Raw genomic sequence first — 18260 nt, forward strand, 5'->3', positions numbered from 1 at the left:
CCTGCTCTGTAACAGTGTTAGGGAGGGAGAGCATTTCAGATGAGCAGACACAGCATTTTCTGTGAGGTCACAGAGGTGGCTGGATCCAGCCAATCATCGCTGTGCTCTTTCCTCTTATCAGGACTCATCAACGGGAGCAGGGCAGATGCACGTTCTTGTGTTCAAATTCAGAAGCCCACCATCCTCCACTTGTGATCTGGGAAGAGAAAGAAAAGGTACGGGGCCTGGAGTCTTTGTATGGGAGAACTAGGTGGGGCTTGAGGGGTGGTTTGTTTCCTTCAGAAGGTGACGGATCCTGTTATGCCTTCTGGTTTAGACTGCGCTGCCCAAGGAGCAGAACTGGGTGATTTGGGAAATGCAAGATGGGGTTGAGTGATTCTGGGAACCAAGGGAAACTGCTTGTCAATCTTTTTGCAATGAGTTCATGGATGGGAAGGCTGTGGGTGTGGAAATGTTTGTTCGGGCAGGGAGAGGGAAGCATGGAGCTTCAGTGAGCTGGAGGCAGTTGTCACCAGGTAGAAGTGAATGGTTATCTTCTTGTGAGGATGAGACATTACATACCACAGTGTAGATTTAGCCTAGGGTGCGTTGTGGTGCCTTCTCCCAAAGATGTGAAGCAGTATGGGAGATGGGCGCAGCTTCTGATCTGAAAGGAGTTCATGTCCTCAATGGGGCACAAGGCTCAGATTCTTTCATTCTCCTTAAAGCACAATGGGCCAGACCTCGTGCTGGTGTGAGAGCTCCCTGGGCTCCAATGGAACGATGCTGATTGGCACTAGGAGAGGATCTGTCCTGGTTTTATGAAGGTGCCTTGTCCTCAACCAGCCGGAGCAAGCTCAGGCAAACATGTTCTTTCTGTATGCTGCCAGCACTGCCATGGTGACTGCTCCCTGTTATCTGGTACAAGCTAGGCAGCACTCTAGTGCAAGTAGTTGAATTGCACTGGTCCTCCATATTCTCCCTGGCATTATACCTATAGAAAAGGGAGCCAAATTGGATTGAGGCAGTAGCAGTGGGTGCATCTACATGTGAGCTTTACTGCAATTTGACTAATTAGCTCCACAGTAAAGCATCACAGTCTACACGTGTGCTGGTTTGAGGGCATAGTAAATTAATAACGCCACTGAAATGCACCTGTAGATGGTAACGGAGTTGCTGGGGCACAAGGTACTAAAATGCAGGGGCTGCATGCTGCCTATCCCTGCACTGTAGCACCCTCGTGTCCCAACCAGCATTGACACTGCCCAGGATTGCCACCCAGAGCCCAGGTCCTGTGTCCTCTAGTAGCCCAGTTTTTTAGTCTGCCCAGCCTCAGAGTGCTGCAGTGCTTGACACACATGTAAACAGTGTGCCAGAGAGCAGTTTTCTGAGGTGTGAGGTGCCTCAGAGTTTACCACATCACATTAATTGCACATGTAGAGGCACCCAGTATCTTGCAACACTTCTTGAAGGTAATGAGTAGGCTGATATGAAAAGCATGAGTTGAACTGTGGAAGAGAGTTTTTCTTTCAAAACAACACTTCAACATGTGAAATGTGCTTTTTGCTTCCAAAGATTGATTGGAAATAACGTGTGTGTTCTCAGTAGTCCCTCCCCTGCCCCTCCCTAGCCCTGGCTTTATTTTCCTTTTTGTGGAAAGTTTTTTACATTTCAAAGAGGGAAATTAACACCTTCTCAGGCCAAGCTCTGTCTCTTTGTTCTCCTGGGAGCAAGAGAAGCTGAGGGTTTTTCTTTCCCTCCCCACCATCCCCAATCCCACCCACAGGAATGCATTTTTGCTCCTTCCCAACAAAGCAGGCAGAGGGACAAACAGCCCCCTGCCCCCCACAGCCCTGCTGGTGCCCCCAGCTCCTGACCCACAGCCTCTTTCCCCACCAGCCCTGCCAGTGCCCACCCCACACTATTGACACACAGGCCCCTGCCCTCCCAGCCCTGCCAGTGCCCTTCGCTCCTGACCCACAGCCCTCTGCCCCCGCTCCCACTGTAATTTATAGAGTTAATCAAAATAGCCTTTTGGACCTGGCCTAAGGTACTGTTATCAGAAAAAAAATGGAACAGCCCACGAGGAAACCATTAAATCTATACTCCAGACAGGATTTCAGTAGTGTGTAGAAGTTAGGGGCCACACATTAAACTATGACGACAACATGTCATAGTGACTCATTCACGTATGAAAGAACTTCTTGAACACATTGTTACTTGGTGAACACCATCCATGCTGTGCACTGAATGAACCTGGAGACTGTGATGGGCAAGAGGAAAGTATGTGCTGCTTTAATTAATGATAGCACAGAAGAGCTGAGCTGATTTAGTAGTGTAGGCCACAGTAAGCCTGGTGTCTTGTAACTTTTCAGCGGGTTTGCAAACATTACCTTCTCTGAATATTGATTTTTCTTTTAATGTGGTTGCAGAGTATAACATGCTAGAAAGCACAGCCCCTCCTAGAGTTAACTCAAAGGATCAGGCTGTTTAGGAAGTCCATCAGTTCCCCAGTAAGTAGCACCCAGTTGATTCAGCCTTCTCAAACCCGCGGTATAATTTCTCTCTCTCTAGACCTCGACATGAGTGAGCATGTGCTAACCTACTCAGATGTGAAATTTGATCGGTCTAAAAAGAAGAAACCTGGAAACAAAGGTAGAGCATGGAATCAAATATAATTGAAAAAATGACAGCATTGTTGAGGTAGAAACTCAAAATCATTTACAGAAGTATTAACTGTCATCAAAAAAAGCCTGCTTACAAGAAAGGAGAAGCCCTCTGAGACATTTGGCCAAGGCCCTTCTTCAGGTTGCTTGAGATGTCTCAATTTTTAGCTGTTCCACAATTGAAACTCCTGTTGCTTACCTCTGCATTCTTCTCTTTGCTTGCTTTCAGACCCAGGAAGGCCGCTTGCATGCAACCCAGCATTCCTGTCCTTATAAGGCGTGAACTCGTTTGTGTTGTTTTCTTTAAATATTACATCAGCCACTTTTCCCATTAAAAATAGCTCCACAATGATGAATGTAAAATGGTGGTTCCTTTGGCTTCTAGCCATTATTCAGAATTCATATTTCTGAGGATTTTAGTCGTGTATCTTTTCCACGTTTCTTGTATTGGCACCTATGTCATCTTCTGAAGAAAGTAGCAGGTTTTAAAGCAAAACAACCCTTCTAGAGCTCACTACAGGCTGCTCTCTGCTTCTGATAAAATTGCTTGCAGGAATTTGGCTCTGATAATTGAAAGAGGTGACTGATAGCATTGTGTGCTTACTGACAACCCTTGCCTGATTTGGGTATTCTCTTCAAAGTCTTTTCACTAGTAATTTCTAAGGGTTTATAGTTAGTGTCTGAATTATATTGTCAGGCGCTGGTCTAAGAGTGCCATAGAGTCACTGGGCAGGCAGGAACCTCAAGGGACACCTCATCCAAGCATCTCCTGTTAATGCACCAGGCATCCTGAGTAGCGCAAGTACAGGGACAGCTTCTAATCTTGCCAAGCACTACATAGGACCCAAGGTAGTGTGCAGCTCTGGTGCCCTCATTATCCCTTAACTCCTGCTCTTGCATATGAACAGGTGAGAGTCTGGGCCTTAATGACTTTGTTTCCCCAGGAAAAAGCCTCCATCACTTTTGGACAAGCCCAGTCTGGATTTGAAAATCAATGAGTGGGTTACCTCCTGCCTAATCTAGCACCTCAGTACTAAGAGCATTTTCCTGTATAGAATGATGGCTGGGGTTACCATTGTATATACTGCTTAGACAGACTTAAAGCTGTATAGTACTGGATCTTTCCATTCAGCTGGTAAAAGGCATTATCAGTAGCAAATATCCAAGCCATTAATTTGCTTGAGTAGTGTTTACTGAGTGTTCAATTACTCATTCATATTCTTTACAAATGATCACAAAACCAAGTGAGCTCACAGCATCTTTATATATTCCATTGCCAATCACCCATTCATTGGGACTTTATCTTCATTTGGCCCTGAATTCTCTTCCATTTCCCGCCACCTGAGATGAAATATTTCTGGGGGGGAGAGCGGGGCTTTGGCTTTAGCTCCTGCATCTACCTGAGCTGTGACAGCTGTTTCCTGTCTGCGTTGTGAAATACTTTCCTAAATCTTGTCTTCCCTCATGGGATAATAGACAACCAGAGACACTGCTATTACAGGCATCTTGTTCATGGCCACACTGTTCTGTGAGCCCTTGAAAAGCCAAACATTTAGTCTCTGTTCCCATTATCTCACCAGTGATACAGAAGGAAATGACAGCTTATTCTGAGCTGAAGTTTCAGAACCTGCCTGAGCAGCAGAGAAGCACAAGAGCTCAGCAGACAGAGCGCAGAGGGCCTTGGGGCAGCCCAAGCCCACGGAGGAGAAATAAAGGTAATATTGTCCTGGTTTCACAAAAGCACTTGGCTTTCACATGGCCCTTTTATCACCACATACACAGCAAAACATGTCACACTCAGGTTGTGCAGTATGTACTCATTCCAACTACTGCATGATACTTCCCCCGTGGCACTTCTCACTTGAGTCATCCTGTCGCACAGTGAAGTCCTGAAACTTGTAACCAACATTTTGTTGTTCTGTTACCATCCATAATATTTGTTTCCTAAGTGTATTCTTTTTATACTCCTTTCAGAGTTTTTTTTGGGTTTAGCTTTTCTGTCCAAACAATGAGTCAAAGAAACTTACTTTACATTTTAAAGGGAAATGAACTTATTCTCAGATACTAGCCTGATAGGAATAGCTGGGACCTGAAAAACAACCCCCCACCCCCCCTGCAAATTGTCACACACTCTGGAAGTAAATCACAAATTAGCTACACCGCTGATTAAATCCATATCTCAAAGTAGGGAAAAATAATGTAAGAATTCAGAAACATCTTTCTTCATTTCATAAAGGTAAAGGCCTAAGTTGCTGTCTAGTCTATCCTTCAAAACATTTGGAGTTTTGTGCTCCAGACCTCCAGGCACTAATGCATCACGATGAAGGCAAATCTGGCTCATGAGGACTTACTTGCCCTCCGAGCCATACTCATAAGAAAGTTTCCATAGTGAATGTGCTGCTGGCTTAGGACATGACCCTAAATTTTATACTCAGTATAACAAACATACATACGGTTTAAGATTATACTCACATCATTTATTCCAATTAAAAACTGTAACAGGAGAGAACAAATTAACACATTTTAATCCTTTTGGTCCATGATCTCCAAACTGGCTGGAAAAGCACCCCTTGCCTGCCACAGAGAGTCACAGAAGATACTTACCTGATCCTTGGCTACCTCCCACTGCCAGGGCAGTGCTGCCTGTACCTAGGGTACCTGCTATAAGACAAGGCAGCTAAATCCCATGGTCTGCCTGTGCCCCCTAATGCCACAATCAAATATTAATCACTGGGGCTACCATTACTATATACTTGACTACAGAGAGTGGCAGTGGGAAGAATTTCTTCAGATACGATACCAAGTGTTGGACTGGCAGAGTGGGGCGGAGTTTTCTCCCAGAAGCATTCAATTACATGCTAAAACACACTTTATTTTAGCACATTTCAACTTCTATCTATCTATCTATCTATCTATCTAGTGTGTGCATATATATGCCCCAAATTTGGTATATAGATATATAATGGAAAGCAAGATGTGGATGATCGACTTGACTGTAAAATCCAGTTAACATTGTGCTTGTTATTTGCATATCACCTGATCTGAACACAGCATGTTTAGAACATTTATGGCAGCCTAACTGCCCTGCAAATGAAGAGTTATTCATTCCAGGTCCGGAAATGGTATGGAATAGTGATGACACCCTATTCCATGATTGTCCAGCATGCTCACAAACTGGGCGAGACACATAATCAGGCACAGCTCCTGAGCAATTCCCTGATACATTCTTTTCCTCCTAGCATTGCCTGGGATTGCTGTGCCAATCATTAGTTCATCTGCTGCTGCTTTTGCATCATGTGTTTCCATGACTGCACACACGAGACTTGCTTCGAAAATTTTTTTGTAAAAGAACTCTTATTTTGAAGACACTTTCCCAGGACCTGGTCCAGCTTGGAGCACCAATGGTCATTTCCTTTCACATACTGCTCTTTCCCCTGCCACTGTTTTTAGCAAGTGCAGCTGTTTCTAGGAGACATGTTTAAAGATGCCCACACAAGCCTCTTCCTTCTTTCCCTTGCCAAGTTATTTCAAGGTTGATGTGGGGCATTCTGTGTTTGACTGATGTCAATACTTGCATTATTTGTATTTCTTCACCAGATCCTTCAGCTACACCTCTTCAACGGCAGCTTGCCACCCTTGTTCTTGGGATTCTCTGCCTGATTTTATTGATAGCAACAGGAGTTTTGGGTTACAATGGTAAGTTCATAGAAAAGGAATCACTATGGATCTGATAGGAGTCATTGCAAAGTTTTTTGAGGGCAGGCAGTGTTTTCTAATGGCTCTAGGAAGAGGCTAATATATGGCAATACTTGCAGTATGCCACTCAAATATTAGATGTCTCTGTGGGCGATGTGCAGTATTAAGCAAAGTGTAGCACCGGGTACATGAGTTCAGTTCTGGCTTTTAAGATCACTGGGGCATCCATCCACTGTGCAATGTGTGTGGCTTCCTGTACACCTGACTATCTTTTTTTTTTATGCTACTAGAGCTTGCCAAGGACTAAATTTGACTCCTGCACAAAAAGACCATGGTCATTGAACTGTGGCATTGGAAGTATTTTCAAACCAAATCAGGGGAAGAAAAGTGAAAACCTGGATATTTCTTACAGAATGGGGTTCATCAGCATCTTATTTTAATGTCTGGAAATTCTGGGAGCCCCAGGTCCATGGCAAGCCCCTAAAGGTGCCATGAAAGAGCCTGGAAACCTTCACAGCCCTGACTGCACTATTTCCACAAAGTGGGCATGGAAGGAGTCACCACCCCGGTGGTGGCTGGAAGCCTGGGCGACCCCTTAGACCTCCATATTTGCTAGTTCTCCATGCGGAGCACCTGAGAAGCAGGTGGGTCGATGAGTTGGAAGGGCACCTGGGAGGTTTCCATTGCAAACTGCCCTGAGTTCCATAAGTAGTTTCATCCCAATGGAACGGTTTGTGCTCACTTGTGAAAACGCAACTTTTTTTTCCAATAGGAAAAAATGTCCCCACAGGAAGTTTCTAACTGCTGTAACTGTAAATTGTATCAGTGTAACTGGGGCTTTGTGTCACCACAATACAGAGATCTTCTTTAGAAATTCCATATTGTGAAAAGATCACTATTGTATCTGAGATATACCAGGGAGCTGAGAGTGCAGGTGTGGAGCACATGGACTTCAACATTTGATTTAAACATGTTGACATATTGGGAGGACCATATGTGTTCCCATGGGAATGTCTTTCCTTTGTAGGTAGGCAGTCCACAAACTACAAACAGTTATGTGTGAGGACAGAGCAGGGAGTGTCATGGAAACAAAAGCAGTTTTGTGATGGGGAATAATGCTCTTTATCTGTTGTAATCCATCCTAATGAAGATGCTGGTGTGCAGAGACATGGCATCCACAGTTATGGTGTTTAGCACAGACCCAAAGCATTGTTTTCTTTAACAATGATGATGGTAAGATGTAAAAGCCAGTTTTCAGACCAGTTTCCATTTGAGAACTGCCTAACTCTAATTGCACCTGTAGTCAAAATTGACATGTTGCTGCACAGGGGCTTGCCATTAAGAAATCATCTTTTTCTGCAAGAGAAAAATGCTTTTGGATCACCATTTAACAGAGAACCTAAACTCTGTGCAACTCTGTGGCAGCTCCTAATATAAAAGGCAATGCTGGATTTTTTATGTTGTTGCAGTGGTTCAGCTGGGCATTGAGCGGAACAGCTTCCATGAGCAGGTGGGATACCTCTCATCTGAGCTGACATCCTGTCAAAACCAAGGAGTTCCAGGAAGTGTACAGGAGCTTCCCCATGATATAGGTAAATCATGGGGTGGAAGCAAGTGTTGCTGCAGGACTGGTGGAACCATATATGTAAGAGTGTGCTTGTATGGCCGTGCTGTTTCTGCTCCCAAAATTGTATTGGCATTGATTGAGAGATATCCTTGTGAATGCTGCCATAGTTCTACTGGCAGGGAGTGGAAGATGCTATCTCTACTGCCTTGGGACACACAGCATCCCTTGTTCTTGATGGCAACGTCCCAGCACAAGAGTGATACGAGAGTGTGGTGAGCTGATGTGGTTTGTGTTATTCCAGGGGAGAAGTGTCCAGCGCGGTGGAGTCACAGTACAAGTAGGTCCTACCTTTTTTCTCCTGAAAAGAGACCTTGGGATCAGTGTAAATACTCCTGCAGTTCTCACTCTGCAAGCCTGATCATGATGGAGAGCAGAGAAGACTGGGTGAGTGTGTGTTACCTTTGACATATCAGTACAAATCAGGTGAGTGAGTTCAGTCTGAAAGTAGTCATGCCCTGGGACTGGGCTTTCTTTAGCCAAGCATTGACTAGGTAATTCCAGGAGTGGTGTCCTGAGTGCTAGGGGGATGTGAATGAGTAAAACACACTGCAGGTCTCTCATTAGGTCTGCAGAGGGGTAGGAATCAGTGGGCGCTTTGTACGTGCGCATGCTTAATGGTGTTCCTGTGTCCTGTGTGCTTCTGTTTATCTCTGTGTGTGTGATGGATACTACAATGTTGCCTGCAGATTTTTTTTTAGATCACATCTGGCCATATTGGCATGGGTCCTTAGACATGTGCAGGATACTGAGATTATCTACAGAGATAATCTCTATACAGAGGTCTGCAGCGATACTAAGTGTGGAACTCCTGGCAACCTGCTGGTGCTCTCCATGTGCATAAGATTTCTCATCTTTTTTTTCATTTAATCCTGTTCTCATGCAGGATTTCATAATGACAGAGTCATTTCACTATTCTGAAGATCGTGGAAGCATTACATACTACTTCCCATTCTGGACTGGATTGGTGTATGACTCTGTAAGAGGGAAATGGTTCTGGGAGGATGGCACAACTCTCTCCTCTGGCATGTAAGTCTATGTTACTAGGGTGCCACAGCTCTGCACCAAAGTACAGCACTATCACCTGGGTGTGATTCATCATGGGACTGCCTGCCTGCTTGTGCTAGAGACAAAACAAGCAGGATTTGTGCCCTGGGGTACCTTTATGGGAGAGTGTGGGGAAGGTGCTCGCAGCCTACTCATGGCACAGACTCCAAAAATGTCTCTGCCCACTACTGCTGCCACTGCAGTGTGGGATGATACTGATTCCCCTCCTCACTTGGCTTCCAGGGCTGGTGCTTCAGTCCCCCACCCCAACTTACATCACCGTTGTGTAGTAAAGGGAATGTGATAGGACATCTTCAACAATTTACATGGACTAGTGACTGTATCTGTGTAAAGCCTGGTGACTGCCTTAGCTAATGAGTCCAACTGCACAGGGTAGAACAGAGTCATGACAGCCACTCACTGTCCTGAAATCATTTTCTCTCCCTAAAACTGTCCATGGTAAGGGCCATTCCCATGGATTTTGCAGACTAACTTATTGCAACAAAGGGCAGTCATTTGAGATCTCTGAAGGGTTGGCAGATTTGAACCCATGGAGGCCTAGGAAATGGGTTAGTGGGAAGGGGGAAGGCTGGTGGATTTTAAGTGTAGGATACATGGACGAGCTATGTGATACAGGAATTTATCTCATGGATAGTTTCTGTGCTTATGGTATGTATATGGGACTGTGGGGAATGGAGACATCTCTGGGAGCCACATTTAGTTGTAGGAAAGTGTGACAGGTATCCGCACTGGGCCAATCAAAACGTGGCCAGCACACCTGTTCCTGGGGCAACCGCCCACCTTCTTGCTTGCCACGCCTTGCTGTTAATTGGTTAATTGAAGTTAATTGGCGGGAGGCTGCCCTTATACTGCCCCGATGCCAGGGGGTGCTATTTTCATCTCCATTTCCTCTCCTACACCGCAGTCCACACCTCACCAATCTAATAGACGTTGTTATGTCCTATCTGTATTATAATCTGGCCCCTTGTCTTCTCGGGGCCCGACCTCTCTTGATCTGCGCCCTCCCTGGCACTAGGGCTCTCCCTGGCCCTATCTCACTTTGTGTCCTCTTCTCTGGCCCGTCTCCCCAATGTTGCCCCCCACCGGGTCTCACCGCAATGCTGCCCTTCTCTCCAGGGCCTTCTCAATAATGCCTCCCTGTCTCCGGGCCGTCTCAATAATGCCGCCCTGTCTCGGCTCGCCACTACGCTGCCCGCTTTTCTGGGGCTCACCACACCCGCACTGGGGCTTCTCAACTGCCCCTCTCTGGGGCTGGGGTCTGTGCACCCTGAATGCTTCACTCTCACTGTCGCTGGGGTCCCCATACTACTCTGAGTCCCCTGTGAGTCCTCCTCCAACCCCTAATAGCCTCACCCAAACCACCGGTTATAAAACAGCAACACAAACGCAAGCCCCTTGGTTATAACACAAAATGGAAGCCACCCGGCCATAATAACACTCTAGCCTACCAGGGAATACTCCATCCCTCAGCCATGTCAGGTGCTGTGACTTCAGTCAGGCTGCTCCTCTCTTCCCAGAGAGAGAGCTCCTTCCTCCTTGCCTGCTGGCAGGGAACTGCCTCTAGCCCCAGTCCCTAGGTTTTATAAGGGAGCCAGGCCCTACCGCTTCTGGTCAGCTGACCTCCCCTGGTTACCTTGGCAACCAACAGCTGGGCTCCTTATTCCCTGCTAGGGCTTCCTCCCTAGCATTTTCCCCTCTTTAGGAGCAGGGCACCTCAGTGCTCTGTGACAGAAAGGAAGGACAGAAATTTCCATTCTACAGATTTGATTGCAGGAGAAATTTCTGGGGAGTCAAAGTTTTTCTCAAGTGAATTTGGTTCATACACATGTTTGTTCTGCTTTGTACTATGTGCTGTGAGGGTGTAGGGATCTTGCCCTGAGAAATTCTCCTCTGACACATTTAGCCTTGAGCATCTCTGCCCTTCCTTCTGGACTGTTGCCTCAGTGTCCCCTGCTGTCAGTGCAACCAGTGCAGTTAACTCCTGACCATGTGTCCTCATGCAGAGCTGAGGTGGATGGACCTGAACTGTAAATTGTGACTTTACATTCCAGGATTCAGCTCCCGGACCCAAGACATGCAAGTTACTCAGATGACGCTTGTGCATATGTCCAGGGTGGGACTGCTAGGACAGGCAGGTGTAAAGAAACTCGATTCTGCATTTGTGAGAAGATGATGGAACCAAAAGGAAAAAATTAAATGCATCGACCCAGAAGATAGGTGGCACAGAAGGGACTGATGAGGGAGATGGCTGTAGCAGAGCAGGGAGTGTGGAACTGTAGAAATGAAATGGATCTACCAGCAAAAAGCCTGGATTCTTGAGCTGCCGATTACAGGGAGAGCAGCAGAGACCTTTTAAACTACATCCCAGAGTTGTGGGACTGCCAGCCTGCTACACTTTTGAATGCTACATAGATGTATAGAAACGTCAATTTTTAATGCTTCCTATTTCATTGGACACATGTGTCATTTGACAGGAATCTCTGTCCCCCACAGCATAGCTGCCTTCTACTGAAGCCAGCAGGGATAGGATGCTCTTGTTTCTTCCACATCCTGCATCTTATTTTCTAGGCTTTCTGATGGGTGTGTAGTACATTCACAACCACTCAGGCAAAGAGATAGTTCCCAAGAGGCAATGGTGTTGTGTGTGGCTATAGCAGGAAATCAAAAGCTCATGGAAATCAGAGACCAAAAACAAAGCCACAACCTCCTGGATGCAGATGCCTCCTGTTGTATACAAGGAAGAGTCTGGTCTTGCTGAACTGCAGGAGCCCTGAAGGCTGGGTTTTCCAGAGCTCCCCTGGGGAGACTCCGTGTCTTCTATTTGTTATGGGAATTTCACCTTGGATCTGAAAATAAACCATCTCCTACCACTGCTTGTTCTTCTATATGAGTAATGGGGGTGAGGTGCTTAGGCATGAGTGTGCACACTTTGGTGGGTCTGATGGGAAAAGGAAATGGTACATGCTCCAAGGGGACCTGTGGGATGTGCACAGGCTAGGAGTGCCATTGGAAAGGAGATTGGGGAAGTTGCTGCCAGTAGTGGCCTCTAGCCTATGTCATCCTGGTCTCCTCCTTGGGCCTGGGGAAGAGCATGTTAGTAAGGAAGTAGCAGTGATCAAGTCTCTTGGGCAGGAGGCATCTCTCATTGCATGTGCTGTGCAGAAACTCAGTGGGGCAGAGGGAGTTTTCGGTGATCCCTGCATGTGGGATACAAGCAGGGGAGTCTGTCCCTGCTATGATGGGGTTGGATACCAGTTTCACACTGTCCCTCCCCACAGTGTCCAAGGGGACGGCTCAATACCCAGAACACTGCTGGCTCCATTGCTGGTGATGCTGCACGGAGCTGGTGGCGTGGCCCTGCGAACGTTAAGTCAAAAGCCTGGACCCAGGCACATGAACAGGAATGAGTACATTTAGTCCCCATGCTGGCCACCCTGGGCTTTCAGAACTGGGTCAGTGCAGGGGCAGACTGAAGTGCTCTGGCTCCAAATACAAGGGGGTCATGGGGAAAGGGACTTAATGGTGGGGGTTTACTACAGGCCACTCAACCAGGGGGAAGACCTGGACCTGGACTCAGTTCAGTTTGCAGAGGCGGTTAAGTCAAGGGACCTGATCATCATGGATGACCTAAACTATCCGGACATCTGCTGGGAGGAGCAGTCAGCCAGGTCTGACTGCTCACGTAGGTTCCTAGCTAAGTTACAGGACCTCCATCTAACCCAGGAGGTGCACAGTCCCACCAGGGAAAATGCCATGTTGGACCTGGTCCTGGCCATGGGCGATGACCTGGTGAGTGGACTGTGGGTTCTTGACCCCCTGGGCGATAGCAATCATTGCCTGATGGAATTCACTATCCAGTGCAGGGTGTCAAAGGCCTGCAGCAAGTCAACAGACCTAGATTTCAGGAGGGTGGATTTCAATGAGGTAAGGAGACTACTCGGGGAGGCACTGAGGTCCCAGAGGGGAGGGGAGTTGGGAGTCCAGGAAGAGTGGTCATTCCTAAAGGAGATGATCCTCCAAGCCTAAAGGGTGACAATCCCAATGCGGATCAAAGCAGGCAAGAGTGCTCAAAAGCCCCCATGGCTCACCAAAAGCATCCAGGAACATCTCAAAGCTAAAAAGGAGGCATATACCCAATGGAAGGGAGGGGCCATCACCAGGGAGGATGATACCTCCATTGCTCAAGACTGTAGGGGGACTGTTAGGAAGGCTAAGGCCTGCGTCCAAGGATTTTGTGACCTGGTCGTAGAAGGCCACCAGGTTGGTCTGACAGGACCTGCCTCTAATAAACCCATGTTGGTTGCCCATACCAAAAGCCTTGCTAAAATCAAGGTATATCACTTCCATTTGTCTCTCAACATGTATAGAATCAGTGTTCTTGTCAGAGAAGGCAGTCAGGTCAGTCAGGCATGACTTGCCCTTCTTGAATCTATGCTGTGTCTCTTTCCAGCCAGGTTTTCAGAAAGATTGTCTGGGGGGATCCACAGATCTTCTTAGGTGATGAAGAGGAGATCCCACAGGCCTTATCTTTGCCTTGTTTTTTATAGGTGAATCTACATCTTCTTTCAGTCTTGGGTGCCTTGACCATAACATGCTGTTTGTGCCCTTCACATATTGCATACTCCTCCTGACTCTCATGCATTCAGTTTCTCAAACTCCATCTCTTCTAAGGTATTCCAGTCTCATGCCCCTTGCAGCTTCTGCTTGGAAATATAAACGTAAATCCCTGCTTTCTTACGTCACACCAGCCGAATAAGGAGGTTGGGTGACCCTCCCCTGCTCCCTCAGGTCTGTCACATAGCTGCCCATGCTTGTGACAACTGTGCAAGGTCTTTGACAATAATGACGTCAGTTTTGTATCCATCTTACTGTTCATTTATCCAACCCATACTTCCTTCACTTGTCTGCAAGTGTGTTATGGGAGACCATACCAAAAGCCTTGCTAAAGTCAAGGTATATCACATCCACTGGTTTCCCAACATGCACAGAGTCAGTCTTCTTGTCAGAGAAGGCAGCCAGATCAGTTAGTCATGACTTGCCCTTGTTGAATTCATGCTGACTGTTGATAGTCACCTTCTCCTCCAGCTGCTTAGGAATGCATTCCTTGAGGACCTGCTCCATCATTTTTCCAGGGAGTGAATTGAGGCTGATTGGTTTCGAGTTCCCCAAAGCCTCCTTGTCTTTCTTAAAGATGGGCACTGTGTTTTCCCTTTTCCAGTTTTTCAGCACCCCTCTCAAGTGCTATGTGTTTTCAAAGACAATGGCCAGCAGCTCTGCAATCACACCAGTCAATTCTGCCAGCACCTTCATGCACATCGTATCCAACCCAATGGGCTTTTACATAGCCAGCTTTTCTAAATAGCCCCTCACCTGTTCCTTCCTTTACTCAGGATCCTGAACTCAATAATCTCATGTTTGCTGCTACCCAAGTTGCTATTCGCTGTTGAATTCTAGATACTTATGCAAAACATCTGGATTAGTTACTCTTAATTAAAGAAAGAATTAACTTTATGGGTAGATGGACAAATTCTGGCCAGCCAACTGGCTGGATTCAGCCTGCGGCTGCCCCTACGTGTGGCTGAGTCCCACCCACTCCCACCAGGGCAGCTTATGCTGCACGTCTGCCCACCATCCCAGGTCTTGACCAACGCACACAGGAGCTACTGGAGCAAAGCAGCAGGGGCAGCAGTGAAGGAGAAGCCACTGGTGGAGTAGGTGGGGATGAAGAGCACCTGCTCAGCTTTAGCCACACCAGGAACACCCCACTGAAAGCTGTGCATGCTGGCTGGGGCCTGGGCCAACAGGGCTGTTCTGCTCCTCTTGCCTCCAGTGGCAGCTCCTCCTCCTACCTCTGCCCTGATGCACTGCTCTGGTGGGAGCAGTTGGGACTTAGTCCCATGCAGAGCACCATAGGGGCAGCTGCAGAAAAAAAAGTTTTGCAGGAGGGATCAAAATGAAATCTCCCTGCTCTTGACATGCCCAGTGTTGCAGTAGGTGAGGAACATTTCCTGCAGAGGCTGACTGTGCTGGCTTCCTGCTTCTTGGGGTTTCTCATCATCAGAGAAGCCTCAGCTGCCAGTTCCAACCAGACCCGTGTGTGTGCCAGCTCCTACCCTCATCTGTGAGTGCAGAGCAGAATTAAGAAGCAGGCCATGGCCCACTGGCTCTCTGGTTGTGCCATGATTTGTACAAGTACGGAAGCTGGTCTGTGTTTTACTGGCTGAGTACAAGGGCAAATATCTGCCCCTAGCTGCTGTAAGAGAAGGGAACTTGGGCCTCAGCTCACACACTGTGTGAGCCAGCTGCTACAGAGGTTTGCTGTGGTGGGGTCAGGGTAGGGCCCAGCTTTAGGGAACCTGGAGGAATCTTGGCATTGGCAGCAGCAGAGCTTGGCTTCAGTCCAGCAATAGGCTCTGTGGAGCCTTTCCTGCTTAGAGCTGAAGGATGATCCCTGCAGGAGGTACAGTTCAAATGGATAATGGCAGCAGGGGTTTGGGATCACCTGGGGCTTAATCCGTGCCTGGGAGCCCCATGGTTTGGGGTGTTATCTTCCAGTAATGGGCATCAGTACCACATCAGTCCCAGGTTCAGCTGCCTCTGCACCACTGCCCATTTGTTAGCCCTGACTCTGCATGAAGGAAGGGCAAATGCTGCCCAGGCCTCAAAAGCTGGGGAAAAGAACTAGGAGGGTGAGGATCCTCCACCCCGAGTGTCCATGTGTGGCTGGACCTGGAGCAAGCCCCAACTCCCAGCACTGATGACCTAGGTCAGAAACTCAGCCCCCCACAAGGAATAACAAGTATTTTTGGGTTTGTGAAAGAAAGTTTAGTTCCTGACCCTGGGGCCTTTAGTACTGGCCAGAAAATCAAACTGCCTGTTGGTCTGAAATCTCATCATTTTCATGCAAATCTCAAAACATTTAACACCTGAGGTATCCAGCCCTGCAAACCTGCACTGCTCACCAGCAAAGCATGTGGTACCTTTGCCTGACTTCCCCTGGGAGAGACTGTTGAGATCTCCGAATGCAAATGACCAGGAGCGGGCAGCTGAAATTGGCTGAGAGCAGCTCTGATGTCATAATGGCACCTGGGAGATGGCTTTAACCACTGAGTCACAATGCCCCGACCCAGGGTGACCAGGGGCAGGGACCCCCACAGGTAGGATGGACGCCAGGATGGATCATGCTGTAGGTGCTTTGTGAGGGCTGAGGGGCTGTGGCTAGAGCTCCTGCATTGAGCCATACCTGGTAGCTGGACGTGTGTGGCCTAGTTCAGCTCATTACCTGCAGTAGCAGCCATTGTATTCGGTTAGAGCTATATTAGCCTGCGCTGACCTTGTGGTCACTGGGCAGGGGCCACAGAGGTCACAACCCAGGACAGATGGATGTAGTGGATGGAGACAGGGGCTCAGGGGCTTTGGTGGCTGAGGGTGCTGAGCTATATCAGGCTTCAGAGAAGTCATAGCACTTGAGAACCAGACAAGAGCCTTCCAAGGGAGTGCTAGACGGTGAGGAGGGGAGGTAGTTGTATCTGAAGAAGACATTCCCTTGTAGGGACATGCATATACAGAAGGTGTATGCAGGCTGTCACGGCTGTATACTGCACCTGTTGAGAGCAGCCAGACTGGGTTAAAAGCCATGAGATGTAAACACACCAGAAGGGTGAGTCTGATGTGTCTTTTGTTTTGGTGCCTTCTGGATCAAGATAACTCACATGTACGCCTCCCAGTGTCAAGATGCATATTCTGCTGAGGGACGACTGATCCTCTTACCCACTTCCACAACTGCAGGAGCTTGGGCTCGAAGGGAGACTCGAGTATGGCTGGACTCTGCTGGTGTCTTAAAAAATGAGCACTACAAATGCTGTATAGAGTGTGTTGGAAAACCTGTCACTTGGCAGATAAAAACCATAGGTTGGCTGCTGTTCCTGACTTTTCAGCTTTTTCTGAAAGGAGATCGGTGGAGAACTGCTCCATGTGAAGACAGCAGTAGTTGTTTACTTTACAACACGGTATGCAGGGAACTGTTCCTTTAAGAGGCTCTGGGATACCCTGGATGGGGACAGTGGCTGTGCTGTGCAGAGGCTCAGTATCTCAGCATCCCCACAGGGGCTTTGCAGTGAGCACTTCAGGATGGAAACTTTCTGATACTGTAAAGATAAAAGCCCTGCTCTGTAACACTGTTAGGGAGGGAGAACATTTCAGATGAGCAGACACAGCGTTTCCTTTGGGCTCACAGGTGGAGCCGCATCCAGCCAATCATCGCTGTGCTCTTTCCTCTTACAGGGACTCAAACAATGGGAGCAGGGCAAATGCACCTTCTTGTGTTCAACAGCCCACCATCCTCTGCTTGTGAACTCTGAAGAGAAAGAAAAGGTACGGGGCTTGGATTCTTTGTATGGGAGGACTAGTGGGGGCTTGAGGTGTGGGTTGTTTCCTTCAGAAGGTGACTGATCCTGTTATACCTTCTGGTTTAGACTGCGCTGCTGAAGGAGGAGAACTGGGTGATTTGGGAAAACCAAGAGAAACTGCTTGTCAATGTGTTTGCAATGAGTTCATGGATGGGAAGGCCATGGGTGAGGAAATGTTTGTCAGGCGCAGGATGGAGGAAGCATGGAGCTGGACTGAGATGGAGGCAGTTCTCACTGGGTAGAAGCTAATGGTCATCTTCTTGCAAGGATGAGACATCACAGACCACAGTATAGACTTAGGCCAGGTTGGGTTGTGGTGCCCTCTCACAAGGACATGATGCAGAATGGGAGAGGGGAGACGCTTATGATCTGAAAGGAGTTCATTGCCCCAAAGAGGGCGAAAAGGCTCAGATTCTTTCACTCTCCTTAAAGCACAATGGGCCAGACCTCGTGCTGGTGTCAGAGCTCCTTGGGCTCCAGTGGAATGATGCTGACGGCCATCAGCAGAGGGTCCGGCCTGTTTGTGTGAAGGAGCCCCATCCCTGACCAGCTGGACCAACCTCAGACAAGCACGTTCTCCCTGTATGCTGCCACAGTGATTTCTCCCTCTTAACTGGTAGAGCTCTAGTACAATTAGTTGAATTACACTGGTCCTCCATAGTCTCCCTGGCATTATAGCTATAGGATAGGGTGCCATATTTGGCTCAAACCATGAGTAATGACTTTAGCCTTGAAGGCCAGTGAAGCACAATGATCAGTTCTAGGGTCTTTATATTGGATCCAGCAATAGCAGTGGGTGCATCTACATGTGCATGTTAC

General features: G+C 47.7%; 1 protein-coding gene across 1 annotated transcript; it reads left to right on the top strand.

Moving 5' to 3' along the window:
• Nucleotides 1–2561: 2561 nt before the first annotated feature.
• LOC112548294 lies at nt 2562–17987 on the top strand. The gene is made up of 7 exons (XM_025193652.1): nt 2562–2634; nt 4226–4360; nt 6243–6341; nt 7811–7933; nt 8210–8352; nt 17317–17406; nt 17874–17987. Exons 1-7 carry the CDS (start codon nt 2562–2564, stop codon nt 17985–17987), a joined length of 777 nt encoding a protein of 258 aa, XP_025049437.1.
• The last annotated feature ends 273 nt before the right edge of the window (nt 17988–18260 follow it).

This window comes from Alligator sinensis, unplaced genomic scaffold (genome assembly GCF_000455745.1).
Source record: "Alligator sinensis unplaced genomic scaffold, ASM45574v1 scaffold644_1, whole genome shotgun sequence".
Lineage (NCBI taxonomy): Eukaryota > Metazoa > Chordata > Crocodylia > Alligatoridae > Alligator > Alligator sinensis.